At 43.9% G+C, this 26,800-nt stretch overlaps 1 protein-coding gene and 1 non-coding gene across 4 annotated transcripts in view; one reads left to right on the top strand and one right to left on the bottom strand.

The window, feature by feature from the left end:
• Nucleotides 1–26,800, top strand: part of TRMT11 (tRNA methyltransferase 11 homolog) — a 71,623-nt gene that overhangs the window by 30,735 nt on the left and 14,088 nt on the right. For 2 of the 3 annotated variants that reach the window (XM_038770155.1, XM_038770154.1), the window contains 5 exons: nt 9,057–9,137; nt 10,969–11,133; nt 11,772–11,844; nt 12,032–12,163; nt 18,511–18,631. In XM_038770155.1, coding sequence (XP_038626083.1) covers nt 9,057–9,137; nt 10,969–11,133; nt 11,772–11,844; nt 12,032–12,163; nt 18,511–18,631 — 572 coding nt within the window. The remainder of the gene's footprint in view (nt 1–9,056; nt 9,138–10,968; nt 11,134–11,771; nt 11,845–12,031; nt 12,164–18,510; nt 18,632–26,800) is intronic. The other variant, XM_038770153.1, reaches the window with a different exon arrangement.
• On the bottom strand, nt 25,199–25,336 carry LOC119924930. The gene has a single exon (XR_005449608.1). It is a non-coding gene; the product is annotated as a small nucleolar RNA SNORA7 (small nucleolar RNA).

Genomic DNA, 26,800 nt, shown 5'->3' with positions numbered 1-26,800 from the left:
TTACTATGTGCAGAGCACTGTACTAAGCGCTTAGCACTGTACTAAGCGCTTGCATATATGCACGATCTAATGCATATATGCACGATCATCTTTTTGCAGTAATGGGGCTGGCCTCCCTGCACAGAAACTTCCCCGTGAGTGAGAAGCAATATGCATAATAATAATAATGATGGTATTTGTTAAGCGCTTACTATGTGCCAAGCACTGGCGTAGATCATCATCATCTTCAATCAATCGTATTTATTGAGCGCTTACTGTGTGCAGAGCACTGTACTAAGCGCTTTGGAAGTACAAGTTGGCAACATACAGAGACGCAAGGTCATCAGATTGGATACAGTCCCTGTCCCACATGGGGCTCACAGTCTTAATCCCCATTTGACAGATGAGGGGACTGGGGCCCAGAGAAGTTAAGTGACTTGGCCAAGGTCACACAGCCGACAAGTGATGGAGCTGGGATTGGAATCCGTGTCCTTTGATTTCCAAGAATCCCGGGCCACTAAGCCATGCTGTGGCTGGTTTGCCTCTGCTGCCAAAATGGCAGCAAAGCATCGACATTCGTACCTCTTTGGTTGCACTGTTGGATTTCCGTCTGTAGACGGTAATCATCATCATCATCATCATCAATCCTATTTACTGAGCGCTTACTATGTGCAGAGCACTGTACTAAGCGCTTGGGAAGTACAAATTGGCAACATATAGAGACAGTCCCTACCCAACAGTGGGCTCACAGTCTAAAAGGGGGAGACAGAGAACAAAACCAAACATACTAACAAAATAAAATAGAGCAGATATGTACAAGTAAAATAAATAAATAGAGTAATAAATATGTACAAACATATATACATATATACAGGTGCTGTGGGGAAGGGAAGGAGGTAAGATGGGGATGGAGAGGGGGACGAGGGGGAGAGGAAGGAAGGGGCTCAGTCTGGGAAGGCCTCCTGGAGGAGGTGAGCTCTCAGCAGGGCCTTGAAGGGAGGAAGAGAGCTAGCTTGGCGGATGGGCAGAGGGAGGGCATTCCAGGCCCGGGGGAATCAACTTTGCAGCATAATTCGAGACCCTTCCCAGGCTCTGAGAAGGCTAGTACCTTGTGGTGAGCTGGAGAAATTCAGAGTGTCCCGTGTCCTCTTGTAGCTAGGATTTTTCTTTTAAAGCCAGTCCGAGTATGGATTTGACAACGTTTCTCTCCCCCTTCTCCCAGTAATACTGAAAAAAGGTTAAATTTGTGGGGAACAAAAGGAATATTATAGATGCTGCATTATGTAAAAACAGATTTGAAATGTATATGGCTTTCGAATAGTGTATTTTCTTCTCAAGGTTGTAAGGTAGAAGGACAGAAAACATCTAGGAAGCGGGAAGGACAGATACAATCTGATCCTGTCTGAATACCTTTCCTTGTTCTTTCAGACAATCTGCTACTGTTGTCTAGAATGACATTATGAGTTGTAAAAAAACTTGTCCTCTCCTTTTTAGCAGCTGCAAATAACCAGATTACTTGCATTCGAGAAGCTTTTTTTTATTTTGCACTATCAGGCGAGCGGTATGACCATCGGGGTAACTTCGAGCAAATAGGAAGTGTTTTGATTGAGCAGGTAAATCCAGATTTCACACTGGAGTTAGATCTCAGGACTTGGTGCAGGGTTGGGGAACTGTGTTCATTCTGTTACTGACTTGGTGGCCCTAAGAAGGTCACTTAAGCTCTTCTGCTTTTGTTAACTCATCTGTAAAATAATACAATATTCATCAGCGATTAGATCAGTGCTTTGCACATAGTAAGCGCTTAATAAATGCCATCCTTATTATTATTATTATTCATTCAATCGTATTTATGGAGCGCTTACTGTGTGCAGAGCACTGTACTAAGCGCTTAAATATGAATGAATTCACAGAGGTCCGTCAAGCGCTTGAAGATTTTCCAGGAAAAGTTTCAGGACAGACTCACTGTGAGCCACTGGAGTACAAGTAATAATTTACGGCTCATTGTCGCAATATTTTGTGTTCAGAAGAAATTCGGACTTCTGGTATCCCATGAGCATTGAATTCCAGTTGGAAGCCCAGAAAAGGCCATTTCAACTTAGGATTCCTAGTATCCATGTTATTTATTGAGTGTCTTCTGCGTGCAGAGCACTGTACTAAATGTTTGGGAGAGCTCAGTGTAACGGAATTTGTAGACACGTTCCCTGCCCGCTGTGAGCTTGCAATCTGGAGAGGGAGACAGGCATTGATATAAATAAATCATTTATAGATATGTACATAAGTGCTGTGGGGTTGAGGGTGGGGTGAATATCAAATGTAAAAACTGAGCTGTAGACAGATGGCATGACATCGGGAGAGATTCCTGATTCTGCCTCCTGCCAGAGAGCCAGCCGAGCCCTAGTCTGTTGTTGATGCACTTCCCCCAGAGGCCTGCTTATTATTATTAATATTATTGTTAGCATTATTATCATTATTATCATCATTATTATTATTATGGTATTTGTTAAGTGCTTACTGTGTGCCAGGCACTGTACTAGGTGTTGGGGTAGAAACCAAGCAAATCGGGTTGGACACAGTCCCTGTCCCACAGTTTCAATCCCCATTTTACAGATGAGGTAACTGAGGCCCAGAGAAGTAAAGCGACTTGCCCAGACAAGCCAAATTGTACTTTCCAAGTGCTTAGTACAGTGCTCTGCACACAGTAAGTGCTCAATAGATATGATCGAATGAATGAATGAAAGTGCAGGGATTAGAACCCAAGTCCTTCTCACTCCCAGGCCCGTGCTCTATCAACTATTCATTCATTCAATCGTATTTATTGAGCGCTTACTGTGTGCAAAGCACTGTACTGAGCACTTGGGAAAGTACAATACAACAGTCAACAGTGACATTCCCTGCCCACAGTGAGCTCACAGTCTAGGCCAGTCTGGGCCACATTGCTTCTCACACTGCTTGGTGGGTGAGAAGGTTTCAATCCACCCTGATTATTGTTATTCACCTCTCTGGGCCTCAGTGACCTCATCTGGAAAATGGGGATTGAGACTGTGAGCCCCACGTGGGACAGGGACTGTGTCCAACTTGATTTGCTTGTAACCACCCCAGTGCTTAGTACAGCGCCTGGCACATAGTAAGCACTTAACAAATACCATCATTTCTCTCTTCCTCCTCTTTCTCCTCTCCCCTCTCCTCATTGACATGAGCAAAAACCATAAAAGCTCCAGCAGTTTATTCGAAAGGGAGGATTTCCTCCACCGAAAACGTACCCTTCTTGGTATATATGTATATATGTCTGTACATATTTATTACTCTATTTATTTATTTTACTTGTACATGTCTATTCTGTTTATTTTATTTTGTTAGTATGTTTGGTTTTGTTCTCTGTCTCCCCCTTTTAGACTGTGAGCCCACTGTTGGGTAGGGACCGTCTCTATATGTTACCATCTTGTACTTCCCAAGCGCTTAGTACAGTGCTCTGCACACAGTAAGCGCTCAATAAGTATGATTGATTGATTGATTGATTGAAAGATGGGGGAGACTCCCTGCCTGTCGGTTGTCGGAGTAGGACTCTAAGTAGGCTGGGCGACCAGCAAGAAGCAAAACTTAACGGGTGTCGACTCACACTTCGAGGTGAAGGAGAGGTAGAAATCTCTGTAGGAGTCTGCTTCAGTGGTTCCGTGGATAGGAAAAAATTAGGGCAGAAAAACCCAAGGGGAGAGATGTCTGGGGTTAGGGTGATGATGATGATGATGGCATTTATTAAGCGCTTACTATGTGCAAAACACTGTTCTAAGCGCTGGGGAGGATACGAGGTGACCAGGTTGTCCCATGGGGGGCTCACAGTCTTCATCTCCATTTTACAGATGAGGGAACTGAGGCCTGGAGAAGTGAAATAACTTGCCCAAAGTCACACAGCTGACAAGTGGTGGAGTGGGATTTGAGCCCATGACCTCTGACTCCAAAGCCCGTGCTCTTTCCACCGAGCCATGCATTAGCTGTCTGCGCTGGTCTCCTAAGACTTTTTCTCCCGCCCCTCCTGCCCTTCTGTTTGGAAACGGGCAAGTCCGTGGGTAGGTCTACCGACTCTGTTATATGGTTCTCTCCCAAGCGCTCTGCATGCGGTGAGTGCTCAAGAAATACCACTGATGGACTGATTGACGCTCCCTTAGGTGTAGAGTTCTGGTGAACTCGGAATCCTTCGCTACCCTATACTCCCGTCCGGGATTGCGACCGATGAAAGCCAAGTGACATTTCCGATCTGAAACCGAAAACTATGGTGCTTCTATTGTAAACTTAGTGTGGTTAGATGGCTAACTTCCCCTTAAAAGGATTAGAAGCGTGAAGATTTAATGATGACCAGGGAGTGGTCTGGGCAGTTCAGACCGGGCCTGGTACTACCCATTCTGTTCGGTCTGTGCATTGATTTGCCCAGCCTCTCATTTTATACTGGACCCAGCTGGGTAAAGCTTGAATTGAGCTTTGCAAAGAAGGAGAAAAGAGAAGTGTTAGTGTTGATTTATTTATTTATTTTATTTGTGCATATCTATTCTATTTATTTTATTTTGTTAATATGTTTGGTTTTGTTCTCTGTCTCCCCCTTTTAGACTGTGAGCCCACAGTTGGGTAGGGACTGTCTCTATATGTTGCCAACTTGTACTTCCCAAGTGCTTAGTACAGTGCTCTGCATACAGTAAGCGCTCAATAAATACGATTGATTGATTGATTGACCCACTGCATCAAGGAGGGAGGAGTTTTTTAATAGTGTCTGTCTTTTTTTTTTTTCTTTCATGGTATTTAAGTGCTTACTATGTGTCCAACACTCTTCTAAGCACTGGGGTAGAAATAAGTGAAGTAGATTGGACACAATCCCTGTTCCACATGGGGCTCACAGTCTTAGTAATAATAATAATAATGATGGTATTTGTTAAGCGCTTACTATGTGCAAACCACTGTTCTAAGCGCTGGGGAGGTGATAAGGTGAGCAGGTTGTCCCACAGGGGGCTCACAGTTTTAATCCCCATTTTACAGATGAAGGGAGAACAGGAGAACTGAGGCATGGAGAAGTTAAGCGACTTGTCCAAGATTACAGAGTAAGCATTTAACAGAGCCAGGTTTAGAACCCAAGTCCTCTCACTCCCAGGTGTGTGCTCTTTTCACTAGGCCACACTGCTTCTTTTCATTCATGCATTCATTCATTCAGTCGTATTTATTGAGTGCTTACTGTGTGCATAGCACTAAGCGCTTGGAAAGTACAAGTTGGCAACATATAGAGACGGTCCCTACCCAACAACGGGCTTACAGTCTAGAAGGGGGAGACAGACAACAAAACAAAACATGTAGACAGGTGTCAAGTCGTCAGAACAAAGAATTTTTCCACAAAGAATTAGTGTTGAAGTACTTAGTACGGTGCCTTTCCACACACAGTCACTTAATAGATACTATTTTTCCTACTCTGAGGACACCGTGACCTTCGAACCGAGCTCCAGCTCATTTTTATGATTATTCACGCTCCATAAAATGAAAAAAAAAAAGGATGCTTATAGTTTGCGTCCCCTTCACCCCGTGTCTTGGGAAGTTATCATGCCCAACCTCAGATTTTCTGTATATGTGAGAATTAAATTGGCAGTTATCTAGAGATCCAGCCAATCAGGGGCAGGCGGATCATTTTCTCATGATGGGGTGAGGGCTAGTGGGAAGAATACGGCCTGGGAGTCAGATGACCTGGGTTCTAATCCTGGCTCTGGCGCTTGTTTGCTGTGTGACCTTCACCAAGTCACTTAACTTCTCTGGGCCTCAGTTTCCTCAGATGTAAAATTAGAATTTGACGCCTGTTCTCCCTCCTGTTTAAACTGTGAGCCCCCTGTGGGACAGGTACTATGTCCAACCTGATGAACTAGAGATGAACTATCTCTTTTCAGCACCGTAAGTTGGGTTTTCCATTCTCAAAACTAGGCAAATGGCAAAGGTTGTGTTTAAGGAAGCACAGGGAAGCTTTTCTGTTTCCCTTGACAGCTAATTCTCCTAGGTGGGTATCTGCCCCATTCGGCCGAATGGCAGTGATTTTCCTCACGAGCAATGGATGCGGGGTGCAGCGGCAGAATGAGTATCCCAGGAAATCATCTTGGCGATGACTCACAATCTATAAAGACTCCCGTTGTCTGCTCCAACATTTTGACAGGAGCAATCAGGTCACATTCCCTTATCCTTCAGTTGAATGGGTAAATATGCATATATTTGTATATATATATCCATTTATTCACCAAGAGTAGACCTCTGGTTTGTGTTCCTTCCTCCTGAAATCCGAGCACACTCCCTTCCCCTCGTCCTTTACTCAGGAAGTAGTCAATCTCTCGTGTTGTCTGTTCTTTTTCAGTGCCCTTGCTGGGTGAGTCTAGAACTTGAAAAGAATCGGAAAGGTACAGCTATTTAAAGATCAGGGTTAATTAAATCAGTCCTATCCCCCAGGAAACACTATCCATCTCGTTTTGAGAGATCACATTTGGATTGGGAATGGAGGATCCTCATGGGTTTTATCATTTTTGTTTTCTTTCATCTGTTTAGTTTTCTTGACTTTAAGGTCTGCCATTGGAAAAAGAAACGCAGTTGTGGCCAGCGTTTCTATTTAGCTTAGGGGACCGCAGAAGAATCTGGCTCAGGCATCTTTTTGGAAAAATCACGTCTTTGTCCTAGTACACAATGTTTGCTTCAAAGATACCTCTTGGTTGGGGTCAGGAAGGGCGGGAGCGCAATCACAGATTCTGTCCTCGGATAATGATTTGCAAGACCGAGTTTTAGAGGTTGTTGAGTTCCTTTTTGGGGGAAGGAAACCATTTGAGGTTTTGGAGCAGCTCTCTGAGCTGAATTTCTTAAAAAGAACACAGTGGTACTGTAGTGGCCTCTCTGAATATGATGGAAATAGATGAACATGAAAAAATTACTTCATGAAATGCTCCTCGTGGGTAGGGCTCAGACATGCCTTTCACTGTTGCCTAGTGGAAGGAACTCAGGATTGGGAATCAGGGGATCTGGGTTCTAGTCCCTGCTGTGCTTGGTGACCTTGGACAAGTCACTTAACCTTTTGGTGCCTCAGTTTCCTCACTTGTAAAACAGGGCTGGAATATCTTGCCTCCCTCTCTGACTGTGAAGCCCCATGTGGGTCAGGGACTGTGTCTGATCTTTTCTTTTTTAATAGTATTTGTTGAGCACTTACTGTCTGTTAGATGCTATACTAAGTGCTGTGGTAGATTCAAGATAATCAGGTTAGACACAGTCCATGACCCTCACTGGGCTCACAGTCTTCATCCTCATTTTACAGAGGAGGTAACTGAGGCACAGGGAAGTTAAGCAACTCGCCCGAGGTCACGTAGCAGAGAAGTGGCGGAGCCGGCATTAGAACCCAGGTCCTTCTCACTCCCAGGTTTGTGCTCTATCCACTATGTCATGCTGCTTCTTTGGATCTGATAATAATAATGATGGTAATAATTATGGTACTTGTTAAGCTCTTAGTATGCGCCAAGCACTGTTCTAAGCTCTGGGGTAGATATAAATTAATCAGGTTGGACACAGTCATCTAGCTTCTAGCCATCTCAGTGTTTAGCCATCTCAGAGAAGCAGCGTGGCGCAGTGGAAAGAGCCCAGGCTTGGGAGTCAGAGGTCATGAGTTCTAAATCCGACTCCGCCACTCGTCAGTTGTATGACTTTGGGCAAGTCACTTAACTTCTCTGAGCCTCAGTTACCTCATCTGTAAAATGGGGATTAAGATTGTGAGCCCCAAGTGAGACAACCTGATCACCTTGTATCCCCCTCCAGCTTGGAACAGTGCTTCGCACATAGTAAGCACTTAACAAATGCCATCATCATTATTATCATTATTATTTTTAGCCCAGAGTAAGGGCTTAATAACTATCATCATTCTGATTGTTCTGTAAATGCCTAGTTCAGTGCTCTAAACAGAGTGGAGGTTTCGAGCACTCTGTTGTAAATAGGGTAGGAGATCACTAGATAATGGTGATAGAGTCTGCAGTGCTTACTGTGTATTTCCTACATGGGTCTCCTTTGAGATTTTTTTTTACTCTTTCGAATGACCAGGTCTGGTGTGCCTCGATTAATAATCAAGGTATTTGTTAAGCACTTACTAAGTGTTGGGGGTCTTGTCTTGTTTTATGCCGTCAAGTCATTTCCGACCCATAGTGACGCCACGGACACATCTCTCCCAGGACACCCCACTCTCCATCTGCAATCATTCTGGTAGTGGATCCGTAGCGTTTTCTTGGTGTAAATATGGAAGTGGTTTATTGTTTCCGCCTTCTGTGCAGTAAACTTAAGTCGCCTCCCCCTACTCTCTCCTGTGCTGCTGCTGCCCAGCACGGGTGAGTTTTGACCTGTAGCAGATTGCCAGCCACTCGCTAGCCACTGGCCAAGCTAGGAATGGAATGGGAAGGCCTCTGCTTCACTCTCCCTCCCATAGCCGAGACTGGTAGAGGACTGGAAACTCTCCAATTGTGACCCTGAGAGGGGTAAGTGCTGGGGTGGATCCAGGCAAGTTGGGTTAGACAGCCCCATCCCACATGGGGCTCCTAGGCTCAATCCCCATTTTACAGATGAGGGAACTGAGGCCCAGACAAAGTGACTTACCTAAGATCACACAGCAGACAAGGAGCTGGAATTAGAAGCCATGACCTTCTCTACTCCCAGGCCCCTGCACTATCCATAGGAGCAGCATGGTGTAATGGATAGAGCATCAGCCTGGGGTTGGTGTTACCTTGGACACGTCACTTTGCTTCTCCAGGTCTCAGTTACATCATCTGTAAAATGGGGATTGAGACTGTGAGCCCCCTGTGTGACAGGGACTGTGTCCAACCCGATTTACTTGTATCCACCTCAGTGCTTAGTACAGTGCCCGGCACATAGTAGCGCTCAACAGATACCATAATTATTATTTTTAATAACTACACCATGCTGCCTCCTGAGGAACCAGGGTCTCTGTTAGCAGTGGCTCCTTTGGATCAGATTAAGCAGGGGAGGGAAGGAGAAGAACAGCGATTGTACTGACTGTGCAATTTTATCGCTTTTTTGCCTCGCAGGTGGCCTTCTGGTGGCATCTGCCCATTTCGGGGCATATGTCTGTGGAACAGATATAGACTACAACACAGTTCATGGACTGGGTATGTTGTATATAGAGATCTCCAGCCGCCTGGGCAGATTTTTCCATAATATTAATGGGGGTTTTCTTGAGCAGAGGTTCACTGGGAAGGAATACCCACCTTGGAATTAGGCACAGACCCCATCCCTCGAAGGGTTTGTTTCATTTTTTGGGTATAGAGTTTAAGTGCTTCTGGAAATTATTCTTTTTTGCTGCTTCTGTTTTCAGTAACATGCTTTTTAACTGTAAATCTGACAAAACAACTTTCATCCGTAACCTTTAGAGTTGCAGTTCTAGTCTGTAATCCGGCTTCATGACAGAGTAATTTGGGGAGCAGAATTGGCTTCAGTCTTGCATGCACACTGTTTGTTTGGCTTGCCCCCCCCGGAACATTTTTAGCAGGTTGGATTGGGTGGGATGAAATCAGTCTGCCCATCAGTAGTGTTTATGGAGCATTTACTGAGTACCTGTATACCTGCATAATGGAGCTCTGTAGTTGGAGAAAGCCGGTTATCCAGACCTTGATGATCTATCTGAGTGTTTGCAGTTGACAGTGAGGAACAGGGGGAGGGAGGTGTGTTAAAACCTGTCAGCGAAGCCACTCTTCGAACGGCAGCTTTTACTTGCCCAACTACAGTTGCCCGTTTGCCCCGACCTTCATTCAGTCGTATTTATTGAGCGCTTACTGTGTGCAGAGCACTGTATTAAGCACTTGGGAAGTACAATTCAGTAACAAATAGAGACAATCCCTGCCCACAAAGGGCTCACAGTCTAGAAGGGATGTGCTGCTGTTTGGAGCCCAGGCAAACGAGAAATTGCAAACTGGATTCCTTGTTGGGCCACAGAGGAACCACGGGAAGCAGCATGACCCAGCAGATAGAGTAAAATCCTGGGAGTCAGAAGGATCTGGATTCTAATCCCACCTCCACCACTTTTCTGCTGCATGACCTTGGGCAAGTCACTTAACTGCTGTATGCCTGAATTACCTCAGTCTGTAAAATGAGGATTAAGACTGTGAGCCCCATGGGGGACATGCAGTGTGTCCAACCTGATTAGCTCGTTTCTGCCCCAGTACAGTGTCTGGCACCTAGTAAGTGTTTAACAAATACCATTTAAAAGCAAAACGAAACAAAACTGCCCTGACTGGAAGAGGGTTCCTCGGAGCTGGTCCCATCCCAAGGCTAGAGAAGCAGCGTGGCTCAGTGGAAAGAGCACGGGCTTTGGAGTCAGCGGTCGTGGGTTCAAATCCTGGCTCCACCAATTGTCAGCGGTATGACTTTGGGCAAGTCACTTAACTTCTCTGTGCCTCAGTTACCTCATCTGTAAAATGGGGATTAAGACTGTGAGCCCTCCATGGGACAACCTGATCACCTTGTAGCCTCCCTGGCGCTGAGAACAGTGTTTCGCACATAGTAAGTGCTTAACAAATGCCATCATCATTACTATATTATTAGATTAGCTTGCCCGACAGGTGTCTGTTTGTTCATCTTGACCAGTGAATCGGTTGTCTGAATCAAGTCCATTTTGTATAACCCCAAGAAGGATTCTGCTATTTGAGCCCAACCAGATGTGTACCAATGTGATGAGTGATCCAAACCCAATCATGTCTTAACCAGTTTCAATGATCTGACCAACATCAGCCCCCATTAGTTTGATGAATGGATGTTCCGAGGAACTAGCGAATGACTTAAAATAAATATCCTTTGGATTTGCTCAGTGGTTTTCTCTAAAAAATAAAATCAGGCCCAGTGAGAGCTTGGCATTAAATTTGCTTCGAGTTAATTGTAAAAGTAAGAGAACATTTTAGTTTAGTTCAGTTTAATGGGTTCCATATCCTTTTTTCTCCTCCTCAGGGAAGGCCACCAGGAGAAATCAGAAATGGAGAGGACCCGATGAGAACATCAGGGCTAATCTCCGCCAATACGGTTTGGAAAAGTACTACCTGGACGTCCTAGTTTCTGATGCATCTAAACCCTCCTGGAGGAAAGGGATGTTTTTTAATACCATCCTCACCGATCGTAAGTTTACTTTAGCACTGTAATATGGGGGTGTGCTCCAAGTTTTACTTAAAAGTAGTCTGGCAGGCATTAGTCAATATCACCTCTAAGAATTCCCCAGACCCAACTACTGCTCTCTATATCACTAGAGAGAAAGGGGAATCAACTAATCAGTGGTATTTGTTGAGCACTGAGACTATGTGCGGAGCACCGTACTAAGCACTTAGGAGAGGACAATACAGATGAGTCAGTAGACAGGCTCCCTACCACACGTGTCTACTGACTCTGTTACATCGTAATCTCCCAAGCACCTAGTATGGTGCTCCGCATACAGTAAGTGCTCAATAATTGCAGTAGATTGATTGATTGAGTGGCTCCACATCAACTCACTGACAAAGTCCTGGGCTGCCCGTTTTCAGGAGAATAGGGGAAGCGAGAGCCCTTAGTTCTGGTGCCCGAGGTGAAGGAGGAAGAATGGGAAGAGAAGGCCGAAGCTTAAAACTGGCCCTTGCACTTTCTACCGTTCTCCTTGGTAACCCGGCCGGCCCCCAAACTCTTTTTAAGAGCTGATTCTATGTCCACTGTATAAACGTATTTTGTGAAATGATTAGAGAGGCTGAGATTTTTTGCTCTTAAAATCACCTCTGTTTTCTGCTCAGCTCCGTATGGCATCAGAGAATCTACCAGGAAGACTGGTTCACACAAAGAAATGCCAAGAGGAATGGAAAGATGGTAAGTGAGCCCCTGACTACCACAGATTTTAGGATATTTTACCCAGCTGGCTTTAGAGAAGTCCATTACTTCTCTCTTGGGACCTTCCTCTGAAGAAAAAATCGAATGTTCCTTTCTTTCTCGTTTTAGTTTGTTTCAGTTAAGGAATATGTGGATTTGATTTAGCATTATTTTTGTTGTTTTTTAGCCCAGAAAGCCACATTCCAGTTTCCTTGAACTATCATCTGAGTGATATCTTTTTTGACCTGCTAAACTTTGCGGCTGAGTCCCTGGTTTTAGGTGGAAGATTAGTGTACTGGCTGCCAGTATACACACCAGAGTAAGTATGTTTTTAAAATTATATCTTTTATTCCCCATCTACAGTGTATTAGTGGTAATGGAAAGTGGCTACTCTGCCCTAATTACGGTAGCTGTCTTAGTGAGGTTTATTTTGGAATTTTTAACTTGAAATGACACAAGGGGAGCCCCAGTTTTCAAAATCCCAAACCGTGGCTTTGAAAAGCAGATGGTTTTTGGAAAGAAATTCCAAACTCGGGCTTCAGTGATGGTGTCTGCTGCTATAATAATAATAATAATAATAATAATAATAATGGCATTTGTTAAGCATTTGCTATGAGCTGAGCACTGTTCTAAGCTCTGGGAAAGATACAAGGTAATCAGGTTGTCCAATGTGGGGCTCACAGTCTTAATCCCCATTTTACAGATGAGATCACTGAGGCACAGAGAAATCAAGTGACTTGCCCAAAGTCACACAGCTGATCAGTGGTGGAGCTGGGATTAGAACCCACGATCTCTGACTCCCAACCCTGGGCTCTTTCCACTGAGCCACACGTAACATAATACTGCATCTTCCCCCAAAGCCCCCAAGTCAGCGTGGCCTAGTGAAATAGCAGAGAATGGAGGGTAGGGAGAACCACGTTCGAGACCCCGCTTGGCCACTGCCCTTCTGTGTGTGTCTTTGGGCTAATCGCTTAGCCTTGAGGGGCCTCCGTTTCCTCATCTGTGAAATGAGGATAAAGTCGATAGTGAGCCACCTGGGGTGCAGGGAATATGTCCAGTTTCATAAGTTTGAAGCAACATGGCCTAGTGGATAGATCATGGGGCCTGGGTTCTAACCTCAGCTCCGCCACATATCCCCTGTGAGACCTTGGGCAAGTCACTTTGCTTCTCTGGGCCTCAGTTACCTCATCTTTAAACTAGGGATTAAGACCGTGAGCCCCATGTGGGACAGGGACTGTGTCCAGTCTGATTAGTTTGTATCTACCCCCGTGCTTATAACAGTGCATGACACATAGTAAATGCTTAACAAATGCCATCATTATTAATGTTATTATTACCTTAGTAAGTGCTCAGTGGATGCCAGAATAAATTTTTTTTGGTTATTAATCCTGCTGCTCATTTTAGTCAGCCGTGTTTTTTCTATCAGTCCAGTGACATGCTCAGTACTTAGAACAGTGAGTGGCACATGGTAAGCCCTTAACAAATGCCATCATTATTATTACAGGTATATGTTAATGTCAGAAAGAAGTCTACAGCCATGCAGCAATGTTTAATGAGCAGTGAATGGATCCTCTTACCTGAGGCATTAAAGGAAACCTGAGGCTGTCCAACATTTTAGCCTTCGTTGGTGGTCAAAGCCACAGAAGCACTGTGGCCCAAGGCCCAGGAGTCGGAAGGACCTGGGTTCTAATCCTGGTTCTGCCTCCTGTCTGCTGTGTGACCTTCAGCAAGTCACTTCACTTCTCTGTGCTTCAGATTTTACAAATGGGGTTTACGACTGTGAGCTCCACGTGGGATACAGACTGTGTCCGTCGTGATTGCCTTGAATCTATTTCAGCGCTTCGTGTCTGGCACACAGCAATCACTTAACAAATACCAAATACAAATACAAGTAGGGTGTGCGCTCGCTAACATAGAATTAAGTGGTTGGTTGAGGAATTCCACTCTTAAGTGCCCTGTTAGAAAAAGGATCATCTTTGCCCATACTCTGAGTTGGTAGCATTTCACTGCGTAGGTGACCCACTTACTCTTTTAGGACCAGGTGTCTTTGGTCGCCTCTGCCGAGCGCTGAATATTTCGGTGCTGCCTGATTGAAGCTGAGGAGTCATCAGACTCCTTCTCCATTGGACCTTTGATCATACCCGGAAAGCAAAATGGCCGTATTATCCAGGGCAGTGGTTTTTGCACTTTCTGAAATTGGAGACGACTTCAATGGCCAGGATTTATTGAGCCTGCCTAAATCATGCCGCTGAGGGATATGTTGGCTGCCCTCGCTTGCAGCAGCTCCCAAACAGGATGATAGAGATCGTTTCACTAGCTACGGTATGATTTAGACAAGTGTCACGGGGACTGGCAACTAGGAATTGCTGAGTTCTGGTCTCTCTTTGCCCCTTTCTGGCCCCGAAAGGTATGTGGTCTTTCTGGGTCTGTTTCCTCAGGCATAAAAACATAAAATAGGATCCTGCAAGTCAACCGGAGGAGGAGGAGCAGTGTGGCCTTAGTGGAAAAAGCACAAAGGACCAGGGTTCAAATCACGACTCCATCACCTGCCTGCTGTGTGACCTTAGGAGAGTGGCTCAGTGGAAAGAGCCCGGGTTTGGGAGTCAGAGGTCATGGGTTCAAACCCCGGCTCTGCCGCTTGTCAGCTGTGTGACTTTGGACAAGTCACTTCACTTCTCTGTGCCTCACTTCCCTCATCTGTAAAATGGAGATTGACTGTGAGCCCCCCATGGGACAACCTGATCACCTTGTAACCTCCCCAGCGCTTAGAACAGTGTTTTGCACATAGTAAGCACTTAAGAAATACCAAAATTATTATTATTATTATCATACTCAGTTACCTCATTTGTAAAATGGAGACTAAGACAGTTTTGCTTTGATCCACCCTAGCACTTAGTACAGTGCCTGGCATGTAGTAAGCACTTAACAGCTACCACAGTTATTGTTATAATAATAATTGTTATTATCCAGAGTCCTAGGGATTCCTTAAGGGGTGGGGGAGGGAAGAGGGTAAGGTCATGTATTTGTAGCCATTTTTGAGAAAGTTGGTCCAAATTAAGGCCTTGTTCACATTTTTCCTTTGTGCACTGAGCACTCACAGCCTAACCCTTTTTTAGCATAATTTTGTACAGGAAGTTTTTTAATTAAATTTTCATTTGACCAAGAATTTGGTTGCAGGTTTTTGAACAAAATATCAGGAGATTAAGTAAATCATCTAACACCCTTTGATATGCTGCCTGGTTTTATAATAGTTGCTTTTCACACACCCCATTTAGGGTAAAGAACCCTGTTTTAAAAGGTAAAACAAATGGCACATTATATTTACGATCTTGCTTATGAACATCATATTGGCAAAGACTTAGGTTTCATTAATCGTATTAATCATTACCTGTAGAAAGAGCAGTATGCATTAAGTTTAGAAGACAAGAAAATACCTGAACCAGGGGTGATAACCATCTTTTATTGGGAAAGATAACATCAAGCTCCAAAGTAGGTTATTTTTTCAGCCCGACACAGAAATCATTGTTTGTCTAGTTTCTTTTGATTCTTCCCCTGTCAGGCTCATACTCGATTATCAGAAATGTGAACAGTAGTGGCATCAGCCCTGCTTTTGGTGAAGGGATAAAATAGTTTCAATAGGGCTTCGGGAGCAATAAGAATTGATCAGACGCAAAACTAGTGTGTGTTTTTTTTTTTTCCCAGTGGAAGGAGTTTGGTCCTTCTCCATTAGCTATGTGTGCTGGCAGTGCTCTGCACATAGTAAGCACTCAATAAATACGATTGATGATGATGATGGCAGCAGTAAACAGCTGGGCCCGGCACTGTGTAGTCTGGACTCAGACACTGAGATAACCGTTGCTTATACAGCAGGCCAGGCTCCATGCCGAGCATCTGTCTTCGTGACAGGGTTATGTGCACACCCTGCTAGAGAACCACCTTCCCTCTGACGGCGAGCAGCTCGGCGGAGGCCCACAAACGCCGGCCATCTGTTTGCCTCAGTCCCATTGAAGGACTGAAATTATAGATCCGGCAGACTCAGGAGGCACCCACTTAATTGTTCAGTAATTAATGGCAGTTGCGCTTATCTGGGATAAAAAAAGGGTTTTGGAAGCACTTTTTTTCCCTAGTCTCTCACCTTATCGCTAAAACTGAGGCCTCGCCCTGTTGTTTCCAGGATTTCAGATGACCTCCAGAGGTGTACGCTGGATATTTTATGCCTGGAGACTCTCTATCTTAATTGTTTTTGACAAGAGGGATTTCTAAATATGTACAACAAAAGGAATGTTTTTAGGGGTGAAGGAGGAGGCGCAGTTATTATCAGCTCCTTCCCTGTGGTACTATCAAGGGACAGATACTCTTGAGGATGTGTGGGGGGAGGGCGTGTGCCCATGTGCACACAAGCACACACACCACACACACACTCAGGACATGCACATGGGGAGAATATGGTAATCTCATTTATTTATTAAATCTCTTTTAAAATTTGGACACAGTCCCTGGCCCGCTTAGGGCTCACAGTCCTAATCCGCATTTTTCAGATGAGGGAACCGAGGCCTAGAGGTCACACGGCAGACAAATGGCGGAGCCGGGATTAGAACCCAGATTCTCCTCCAGATTCCTTCTATCTTCCTCATTTCCCGCTGTCCTGTGGGATTCTTTTCCACCACCACCTCCTCCTCCCTCTCTGCCTCTCCCCTCAGATAACCCTGCCTGTAACGGAAGATCTTGGTCCTTGCTTTCTCCAAATGTCTGTAGGGAAATTAGGTGATTTTGAAACCTGCTCTTTCAGTGAGAAGATAGGTCATATTCAGTAAGTATTGAGGATATTTTTTCGTGACCTAAGCAATCTCCAATCGATATTGTAGTGGCCGAGCTCAGAGCCTTCCCACAGTTGACCAATTTAGGGTTAGGTGTATTTCCTTCTTTTCCATGGGTGGCATCAAGCTGTTAGAATTCTGTGGAAGGATGCTTCAGTGGGAGAAGAGTGTTAGCCCTCCTTGCCCATATGCTAAACCCTCAGCTCCCCTCCTCCAGGAGGCCTTCCCAAACTGAGCCCCCCTTTTCCTCTGCCCTCCTCCCCTCCCCATCGCCCCCACTCCCTCCCTCCCCCCAGCGCTTGTGTATATTTGTACATATTTATTAGTCTATTTATTTTATTAATGATGTGTATATATGTATAATTCCATTGATTTATATTGATGCTATCGATGCCTGTCTACTCGTTTTGCTGTCTGTCTCCCCCCCTCTAGACTGTGAGCCCGTTGTTGGGTAGGGATTGTCTCTATTTGTTGCCGAATTCTACTTTCCAAGCACTTAGTAGGGTGCTTTGCAAACAGTAAGTGCTCAATAAAAATGAATGAATGCCTGCTCAGTTAAGGATCAGGCCTGGAGCGAGAGTGGTTTTTTTAAATTTCTTTTGTTTTTTGCTTTTCTTTAAATAGTATTTGTTAAGCACTTACTATGTATCTGGAATTGTATTAAGCACTGGGGTAGATAGGAGGTTGGACACAGTCCATGTCCCACATGGTACTCACAGTCTTAACCCCCATTTTACAGATGAGAAACTGAGGTACCAAGAAGTTAAGTGACTTGCCCAAGGTCAGACAGGGTTCATTAAGTTTGCCTACAAAGGAACACTTGCTGCTCAGTATTTTTGACCCATGAAAAAATAAGTACGTTTCTGTGGAATAACTTGCAAGAGATCGATTTTAGTGACTCATCCAGTTTTAAAACTGCATCTCAGCATGATGATGATGATGGTATTTGTTAAGCACTTACTATATGCAAAGCACTGTTGTAAGCGCTGGGGAGGTTACAGGGTGATCAGGTTGTCCCAAGGGGGGCTTCACAGTTTTAATCCCCATTTTACAGATGAGGTAACTGAGGCACAGAGAAGTTAAATGACTTGCCCAAAGTCACACAGCTAACAGTTGGCAAAGCCAGGATTTGAACCCATGACCTCTGACTCCAAAGCCCATGCTCTTTCCACTGAGCCACGCTGCTTCTTCTACTTTTAACCTCTTTAAGCTGATAGGCTCAACCTCTTTGATGTTAATATTGATGCCTCGAAGAATAGCAAACCTGTAGCACAGTGCAATGAAATCTAGCCTCAGTACTGTTTTCTGAACCCAGGGAATGATTTCTCTAGAAATAATCATATTAAAATTCTCTCACCACAGTTGACCACTGAGTTAGGGATCATGAGTTGCCAGGACAAAAAGTAAAAGCATTTTTAAAAGGTGTTTTCTTAGGTTTGCTTTTCACAGAGGGAAATATTGTGTTTTTTATTATTTGGGGAGGGGAAATTATTATTTACATGGTTGTAGTTTATGATCAGACTTATAGAGCCTGAAAGGGAAAAAAAAAAACCCCAACACTTTTTTGTTGTTGTTGTTTTACCACCCAGATGGAAATTTTTTCTCTTTGATTGACCATTAAGGGTGACTTGAAGAGAGCCATATTTTGAATCTCGAAGCGCCTCGACTTGCGGTTGGGAATGTGGAAAACAATTAGCAGCATCTACTGCTTCTGGGTGTTTAATAAAGTGATACAGCATGTGGTGGGGCTGCGTAGAGTAAATTGGCTGGAACAATCCCCGTAGCTGTTCTGTTTTGAGTACACGTGTTCAAGTTCATAAGCTTAGTTCAGTCGCTTTATTTCTTCCAGATACACAGAAGAGATGATACCGCGACACCCCTGCCTGAAACTCATTAGCAACTGCGAGCAAAGACTTTCCAGTCATACATCAAGGCGTCTGATAACAATGGAAAAAGTGAAAGAGTTTGAAGTAGGTTTTTTTTTTTCCTTCGGTATTTAAGTGCTTGCTATATGTCAAGCACTGTTCTAAGTGCTGGGGTAGATACAGTTAATTAGGTTGGACCCAGTCCCTGTCCAGAATGGGCTCACAGTCTATGTAAGAGGAAGGACAGGTTTTTGATACCACATTTTACGGTCGAGGAAACTGAGGCATGGGGAAGTTAAACGACTTGCCCGAAGTCTCACAGCAAACAGTTGGCCGAGCCAGGATTAGATATCAGGCTCTCTGGCTCCCAGGACTGGGCACTTTCCACTAAATAGGCAAATTAGGTGACTGTTTTGGGGGTTGAGGTTAACTGTGGGGGATTCAGAGGGTGGTCTTTCCCAGGAATTGTCCTCATCCCAGAGTTATAGCCCTTTACTTGGTCTGAGCAGTTGTGGGATTGAGAACATATTGGAGTTTTCTTTTGTTTTTCTCTGGTGAAACAAGAAGCTCGTTGTGGGCAGGGAATGTGTCTGTTTATTGTGGTACTCTCCCGAGAGCTTAGTACAGTGCTCTGCACACAGTAAGCACTCAATAAATACGATTGAATGAGTGAACAAAGTGTTATGTGCAGGTATCGGACTCTATGTTGCAGTTAGTGGGGAGGAGATGAGGATAGCGGCCGTTTGTCTTGCCTCTCTCCTGCCTGGTGCAGTGAAGCATATGGGAGCTAGGTCTGGGGCAACGAGCAACACTCAGAGATTTGGTTCTAGTCTCATAGCTCCGTAAGCCGGGGAATGTCAGTAGTGGTGAAGATTTCTGATGGAAGAAGCCTCTAGGGCAGTTCATCCCCCGGGATATCCCTTTGGATGCCTACCCCGGGTTAACTTGTAGGGAGCGCAGTTTTGTTTTTTTTTGGTCCAGTCTGTGTGGCGACCCTGAACAAACATGGTCAAGCCAGAGGACAGAGCTGCGTGGCTAGCCAGGGGATGTCCTGGGGTTAGGACACTAGGAAAGGACACGCCTAGGATTTGGAAATAAAAAATGATATCCCGAGCTCCAGTCTCCTCATTTATGGGCCGACGAGATGATCGCCCTCAGCCCAGCGCTGACCTCAGAATTCCTGGCTTGTGTTGCCAGAGTGCTTGAACTTTCTAAAAACTGCCTGACAAAAAGCACCAAAGTTTGCTAGTTTACAGGATTTTTTTTCCTTACCAGTCCATTTATCACCTTCTATCCTCCCTAGGAAGTAGCAGGAAGCAAAAGAAAAGATCATTCTCTGCCATGCCTCCCTGAAGGAATTGTTTTTCACCTACTTGCTAATGGGTATTTTGTAGGTGGAGAGTAGAAAGTTTCCTGGGCTAGGCCAGCAGACCTCTGCCAATCTGAAGAGCAGGTAACCCCCATCTTTTGAATGTGTCATAGATTTAGGTCTAGACTCTGAGTGGCAAGTGGGTTAATTTAGCCCCCTTTCCCACCAGTGTTTAGGCCTGAGAAGCTTGAGTCCCTGGCCCTCAGCCAGTAAAGACCAAACATTTAGTATTGTGCTCTGAGTCCAGTAAGGGAACAATAAATTCTCTTGTCTTATGCTGTTGAGTTTTCTCCGACCCATAGCGACTCCATGGGCACATCTCTCCCAGAGCATCCCACTCTCCATCTGAAATTGTTCTGATTGTGTATCCATAGAGTTTTCTTGGTAAAAATACGGACGTGGTTTGCCATTGCCACCTTCCACAGTAAATACTCCATAGGCTTGGAATCCTCCATTTCAGTTACCAGAAATGGGTCTAATTTAGGTTGTTGGACAATACAGCAAGCCTGCTGAATCTATACAGCAGCTGCAAGATCTATTGTGGACCTGTTTCACCTCAGCTTTCCCTTCTGAAACTAGAATAAGCTGTTTGGAGCAGGTCTAGACCTTTTTTTTAATTGTATAAACATCCATTTAGACAAGTAGAGTTTCTTAGTGGTCTTGAATAAAAGGATTAAAATGACTCTTTTAAGATTTCCCCAGAGTAAAGCGAAATAAATAAGATGAGAACTTGGGCAATGTATATAATTATATAACAACAATAAGAATATTAATAAGTATTATCATTGACTGTACTAAGCACTGGGATAGTTGCAAAATAATCAGATTGGGCCCAGTCCTCGTTTCGTATGTGACTCGCAGTTTATAGGGGAGGGAGAATGGGTATTTTTTTTCCCCTCATTTTATAGATGAGGAAACTGAGTCGCAGAGAAGTTAAATTCATTCATTCAATCATATTTATTGAGTGCTTACTGTGTGCAGAGCACTGTACTAAGCGCTTGTAGTTGGATGACTTGCCTGGGTCACACGGCATCTAAGTGGCAAAGCTGGGACTAGGACTCGGGTTTAGTTGTTCTTAATCCCGTGATCTTTCCACTAGGCCACACCGCCTCCGAGCCCCTTTATTGTCAATATTGTTACTGTCTACTTTCATATGGAAAGAGAAACACGGAGATAAAAGAGAAAGCAGCAGGTGCTGCAAACATTAAGTGCAACGGAAGGGACAGGATATTTGTGTGAACAGTGTGGCTGAAACTATGGAATCCTCAGTGGCCTTTACAACTATTCACACACTTATTGGCAATATTTCATCTTAAATGAGTCTTCTTTAAATGTGAAGGAGAAGTACAAATGTCCTTCATGTACATGTGTGTCTGTATACATGTATATGTGTATATACCTGTATAAACATACATATACACACCTATCTCTCTCTCTCTCTCTCTCTCTCTCTCTCTCTCTCTCTCTCTCTCTCTCTCTCTCTCTCTCTCTCTCTCGTCTGCTTAGCTATACTCTGCCCAAAACAAGTTACTCTTGCCTTTATCATTTTCAAATTAGGTGAAAGAAACAAAGATTACCTTTAAAGCAAACACTTCTTCAAATAGCCATTTAAATTGGTCTCCATTTTTAGTCTAAGTACGAAGCTAATTCAAGGAGTGGAAAACTATTGAGTTTCCTTCAACTCATTATGAATGTGCTCTAGATTGCCCTGTTCAAAACAGAGCTTGGTTGGAAATAAATTGCTGCATTTCTATTTTCAGTGTGTGTGGAGAGGCGTGTGTATACAATGGTTGCAGCAAGATTCCAGGCCTCCTTTATAATGCAAGTGATGACATGACATTGTCAAACAGCTCACCCACGTGTAACAAATCATATTGGTTCCTGTTCAGAGCAAGCACTGTTGACTTTGGCCTTAGCTAACTATTAATTGGAAATTTTCTTAGACACTTGACAGTTGTTTGTGTTTGCTGTCTCTTCACTTTTGACTTTCCATGTGCTTGACAGATTTACCATCAGTAAAACTTTGGGCATGGTGGGTTTGTTGGTATAAATAGTGGTTCCTTGAGGGCAGAGAACCTGCCTACCAATGCTGTTATTTTATATTCTCCCAAGCATATACTACAGTGCTCTGCACAGTGTAAGCCCTTAATGAATGTGATTGATTGATCTCTTGGTGATTATTTTCCCAATATATCTATGTGTCATTTTCAGTTCTGTAAAGAGGTAGTAGTAATAATAATAATGGTATGTATTAAACACTTTCTGGCCAAAGTACTGCATTAAATGCAGGGGGTTAGTTTATGCAACATAATCAGATCAGATTGGGGCATTTCTAGGTAGCTTAAAATCATGAAGGCTACTATCAGGGCCTATATGTCACTGAGAGAAGTTAAGATACCTGAAATGCTTATCCAGTTATATCAATCAATCAATCAATCAATCAATCGTATTTATTGAGCGCTTACTGTGTGCAGAGCACTGTACCAAGCTCTTGGGAAGTACAAGTTGGCAACATATGGAGACAGTCCCTACCCAACAGTGGGCTCACAGTCCACTAGAAGGGGGAGACAGAGAACAAAACCAAACATACTAACAAAATAAAACAAATAGAATAGATATGTACAAGTAAAATAGAGTAATAAATATGTACAAACATATATACATATATACAGGTATATACATATATACAGGTTTATACATATATACAGGTTTATGGTACTTCCCATCTTATGAATAACTGAGTCATGAGAGTATCCATCTGCATTATTAACAGTCTTTACCGGTGAGGCTCTTCAAGCTAGAAACTTATTCTTTCATTTGTTCCTGAGGTCTGGTTTTGCCTAGTTCCTAATAATGCTAACCTTCCTCATACCCTTCTCATGGAAATACTTTTATTGGTACCAGGGTCATGTGGCAGGAATTCAGATCTAAAGCATTTTAAAGCATTTTCTCTTCTTTAAAAACTGGCATCCTTTATATTTTGTCCATCCTTTATCCTAAATGAATAAGTTGATATCGTCTTTGGAAAATGAATGTTTGGATAATCCATTATATTCACTAGAAAGCCTATCTTGTCTCTCAAAGTACTTTTGTCTCCATGTCAATTTTTTAAATGGTATTCATTAAGCGCTTACTCTGTCAAGTACTGTGTTAAGTGCTGGGATAGATACAGGTTTATTAGGTTGGATACAGTCCTTGTCCTATATAAGTAAGGCTCACAGTCTTAATCCTCGTTCTATAGATGTGGTAACTGAGGCACTGAGAAGTTAAGTGACTTGCCCAAGGTCACACAGCAAGCATTTGGCAGAGACGGGATTAGAACCCAGTTCCTCTGAATCCCAGGCCTGTGTTCTTTCTAATAAGCCACACTGCTTCTCTAGGTAAAAGTGTCAGTAAAAGTTAATTTAATAAAGATTGGATGGAAAATATTTTATAAAAATGAGGCATTTTGAATTACTCAGCTCAAGTAATCTGCTTAACATGCCATATTAAATAGGTAACTAAGTAGCTCAATCAATCACATTTACTGAGTGCTTACTATGTGTAGAGCGCAGTACTAAGCACTTGGGACCGTACAGTGTAACAGTATAACAGACACATTGCCTGCTCACAACGAGCTTACAGTCTAGAGGGGGAAACTGACATTAATGTAAATATATAAATTACAGATATGTACATAAGCGCTGTGGGGCTAGGATGGAGAATGAATAAAGAGAGCAAGTCAGGGTGACGCAGAAGAAAAGGAAAAGAGGGCTTTGTCAGGGAAGTTCTCTTGGAGGTGTGCTCTCAGTAAGACTTTGAAGGAAGGGAGAGTCATTGTCAACTATGAAGAAATGAATATTCCACCAAACAGTAGCTAAATTAAGTGCTTAGTACAGTGCTCTGCACCCAGTAAGTCTCAATACCATCGATTAAACGAGTGGCTTAATAAAAGCCATGTTGAGTGCTACTTTTAATTTTCCTATAATGCAGCTGTAGAAGCAGTATGTCTTAGTGGATAGAGCACGGGCTTGGGAGTCAGAAGGACAAAGGTTCTAATCCCAGCTGCTTTCTGACCTTGGGCAAATCACTTCTCTTCTCTGTGCCTCAGTTCCCTCATCTGTGTAATAGGATTAAGATTGTGAGCCCCATGTGGGACAGGGCATATGTCCAACCTGATTAGCTTGTATCTACCCCAGCGCTTTGACAGTGCTGGGACATAGTGTTTAACGAATGCCATAGTAATTATAATAATGACTATTATTTTTATTATATGTGGGGTACAGCGTAATCATTCTTGTATTGGAACCTGGAGAGGAATAATGTAGAAAATGAATTTCAGTTTTGCCGCTGTGGACTGCTGGGGAGGAGAGACTGGGGGCGAGAAAGTTGTTCAGAAGGTGGCAGCAACAAAACCCAAAGATAGGCACTGAAAGCTGCTGAATTTTGCGCTGTGATCCTTGGAGAAGCGTAGAGAGAGACGTGTTGTGTCATCTATATAGCCTGGCAGTGGGAGATAGAGAAGAAAGGACCCAAGAATGAAGATCACCCCCACTTCTTGGGTTGCAGCATGGCCTAGTGGAACGAACACCAGCCTGTGAGTCAGAAGAGCCTGGGTTCTAATCCCAGCTCTGCCACTTAAATAATAATAATAAATAATGATGGCATTTGTTAAGCGCTTACTATGTGCAAAGCACTTTTCTAAGTGCTGGGGAGTATACAAGGTGATCAGATTGTCCTAAGTGGGGGTCACAGTCTTCATCCCCATTTTACAGATGAGGTAACTGAGGCACAGAGAAGTTAAGTGACTTGCCCAAAATCACACAGCTGACAATTGGCAGAGCCGCCACATATCTGCTGTGTGACCTTGGGCAGGTCACTTCGCTTCTCTGGGTCTCAGTCACCTCACCTGTAAAAGGGGGATTAAATCTGTGAGTCCCAAGTGGGACAGGGACTGTGCCAACCCGATTAGTTTGTATCTACCCCAGCGCTTAGTACAATGCCTGGCACAGAGCGAGAGCTTAACAAATACCTGAAAAAAAAAAAAAGGCGGACAACTGGGTTGAAGAGAACTGTCCCTCGATGCAGAGGTCTTGTGTTGTTTTATCTCATGCTATTGAGTCGTCTCCGACTCGTAGCGACTCCATGGATACATCTCTCCCAGAACTCCACCTCCATCTGCAGTTGTTCTGGCAGTATATCCATGGAGTTTTCTTGGTCAAAATCTAGAAGTGCTTTACCATTGCCTTCTTCGGTGCAGTCAACTCGATTTTCCGCCCTCACCTCTCTCCTGTGGTGCTGCTGCCCAGCACAGGTGAGTTTTGACTTGTAGCAGATTGCCTGCCACTCGCTAGCCACCGGCCAAGCTAGGAGTGGAATGGGTAGGCCTCTGCTTGATTCTCCCTCCCATAGTCGAGACTGGTAGAGAACTGGAAACTCTCCAGGTGCGACCCTGAGAGGGGTGCTGCAGAGGTGGCTTATGGCTTATTCGACTATTCGATATTCGACTAGAGGTGAAAATAAGCAGTTCAGTAAATCAACCACCCCTCTGCCTTGGCTTCTCAGACCTTCCTTCTTCTAGACTGTGAGCCCACTGTTGGGTAGGGACCGTCTCTGTATGTTGCCAACTTGTACTTTCCAAGCGCTTAGTACAGTGCTCTGCACACAGTAAGCGCTCAATAAATACGATTGATTGATTGATTCCTTCCGTGGACTGTTTGGCAGATATTTATGGTAAAGATTACTCCTGCTGAATGGAATATTTTTGGGGTATTGACCCAAGTTCCAATGCTTAGTTCCCTCTGGACTGTGAAAAGTTTCCTTTCGGAGTGAGTCAGGAATCATTGAAGATGATCTTTGTGGCAGGGCCTAGGAAGCAGAGGACCTGGGTTCTAATTTCGGCTCTGCCGCTTGTCTGCTGTGTGACCTTGGGCAAGTCACTTTACTTCACTGTGCTTCAGTGACCTCAGCTGTAAAATGTGGGATTCAATACCTAGTTTTCCTCATTTTTACTCTGCGATCTCCATGTGGGGTGTGATTATCCTGTATCTATCCCAGCTCTTAGTACAGTGCTTAGCACACAATAAGCACTTAGCAAGTACCACAATTATTATTGTTCCCATCCCACTGGGTCCCACTGGTCCCCTACTTGTCCACAAATATATGGCAGTGAATTTATATTGCATATACAGATCTTTTGACTGCTTTATAGGCATGACCAAATTAATCTCCATACCATCTCTGGGGAGAGACAGATGTGCTTTCCATCTTAGAGATGAGAGAAGCTGAGATACAACAACTGTAATCAAGTAAGGCCTAAAGCCCCAGAGTTTTAAGGGTATTTTTTTAATGGTATTGGTTAAGTACTTATTATGTGTCAATTTGTTATTGTTATTGCCAATTTGTACTTCCCAAGCACTTAGTACAGTGCTCTGCACATAGTAAGCGCTCAATAAATACGATTGATTGATTGATGTGTCAAACATTGTTCTAAGTGCTGAGGTAGATATGAGTGTATCAGGTTGGACACAGTCCCTGTCCCACATGGGGCTCACAGTCTAAGTAGGAAGGAGGAAGATTTAATCCCCATTTTATAGTTGAGGAGCCTGAGGCCCAGAGAAATTAAGTGACTTGCCCAAGATCACACAGCAAGCGATTGGCAGAGCGAGGATTAGAAAGCAGGTGCTCTGACTCCGGGGGCTTGCACGCTTTCCACTAGGCCATGCTGTTTCCAGTCCTGCCTTGGCCAGAGTGATCCTGAATCTCTTTTTCATTTTTCGAGTCTTGTTTCCATTTTCTTCCAGTAATCCAGGAGGATTGGACCTAAAACACCATTTATGTAGCTCAGTGGAAAGAGCACGGGCTTTGGAGTCATGGGTTCAAATCCCAGCTCTGCCATCTGTCAGCTGTGTGACTTTGGGCAAGTC

The sequence above is a fragment of the Tachyglossus aculeatus genome, chromosome 2 (genome assembly GCF_015852505.1).
Source record: "Tachyglossus aculeatus isolate mTacAcu1 chromosome 2, mTacAcu1.pri, whole genome shotgun sequence".
In the NCBI taxonomy this organism is placed as follows: Eukaryota; Metazoa; Chordata; class Mammalia; order Monotremata; family Tachyglossidae; genus Tachyglossus; species Tachyglossus aculeatus.
This window is presented reverse-complemented; position numbering and strand designations above follow the sequence as displayed.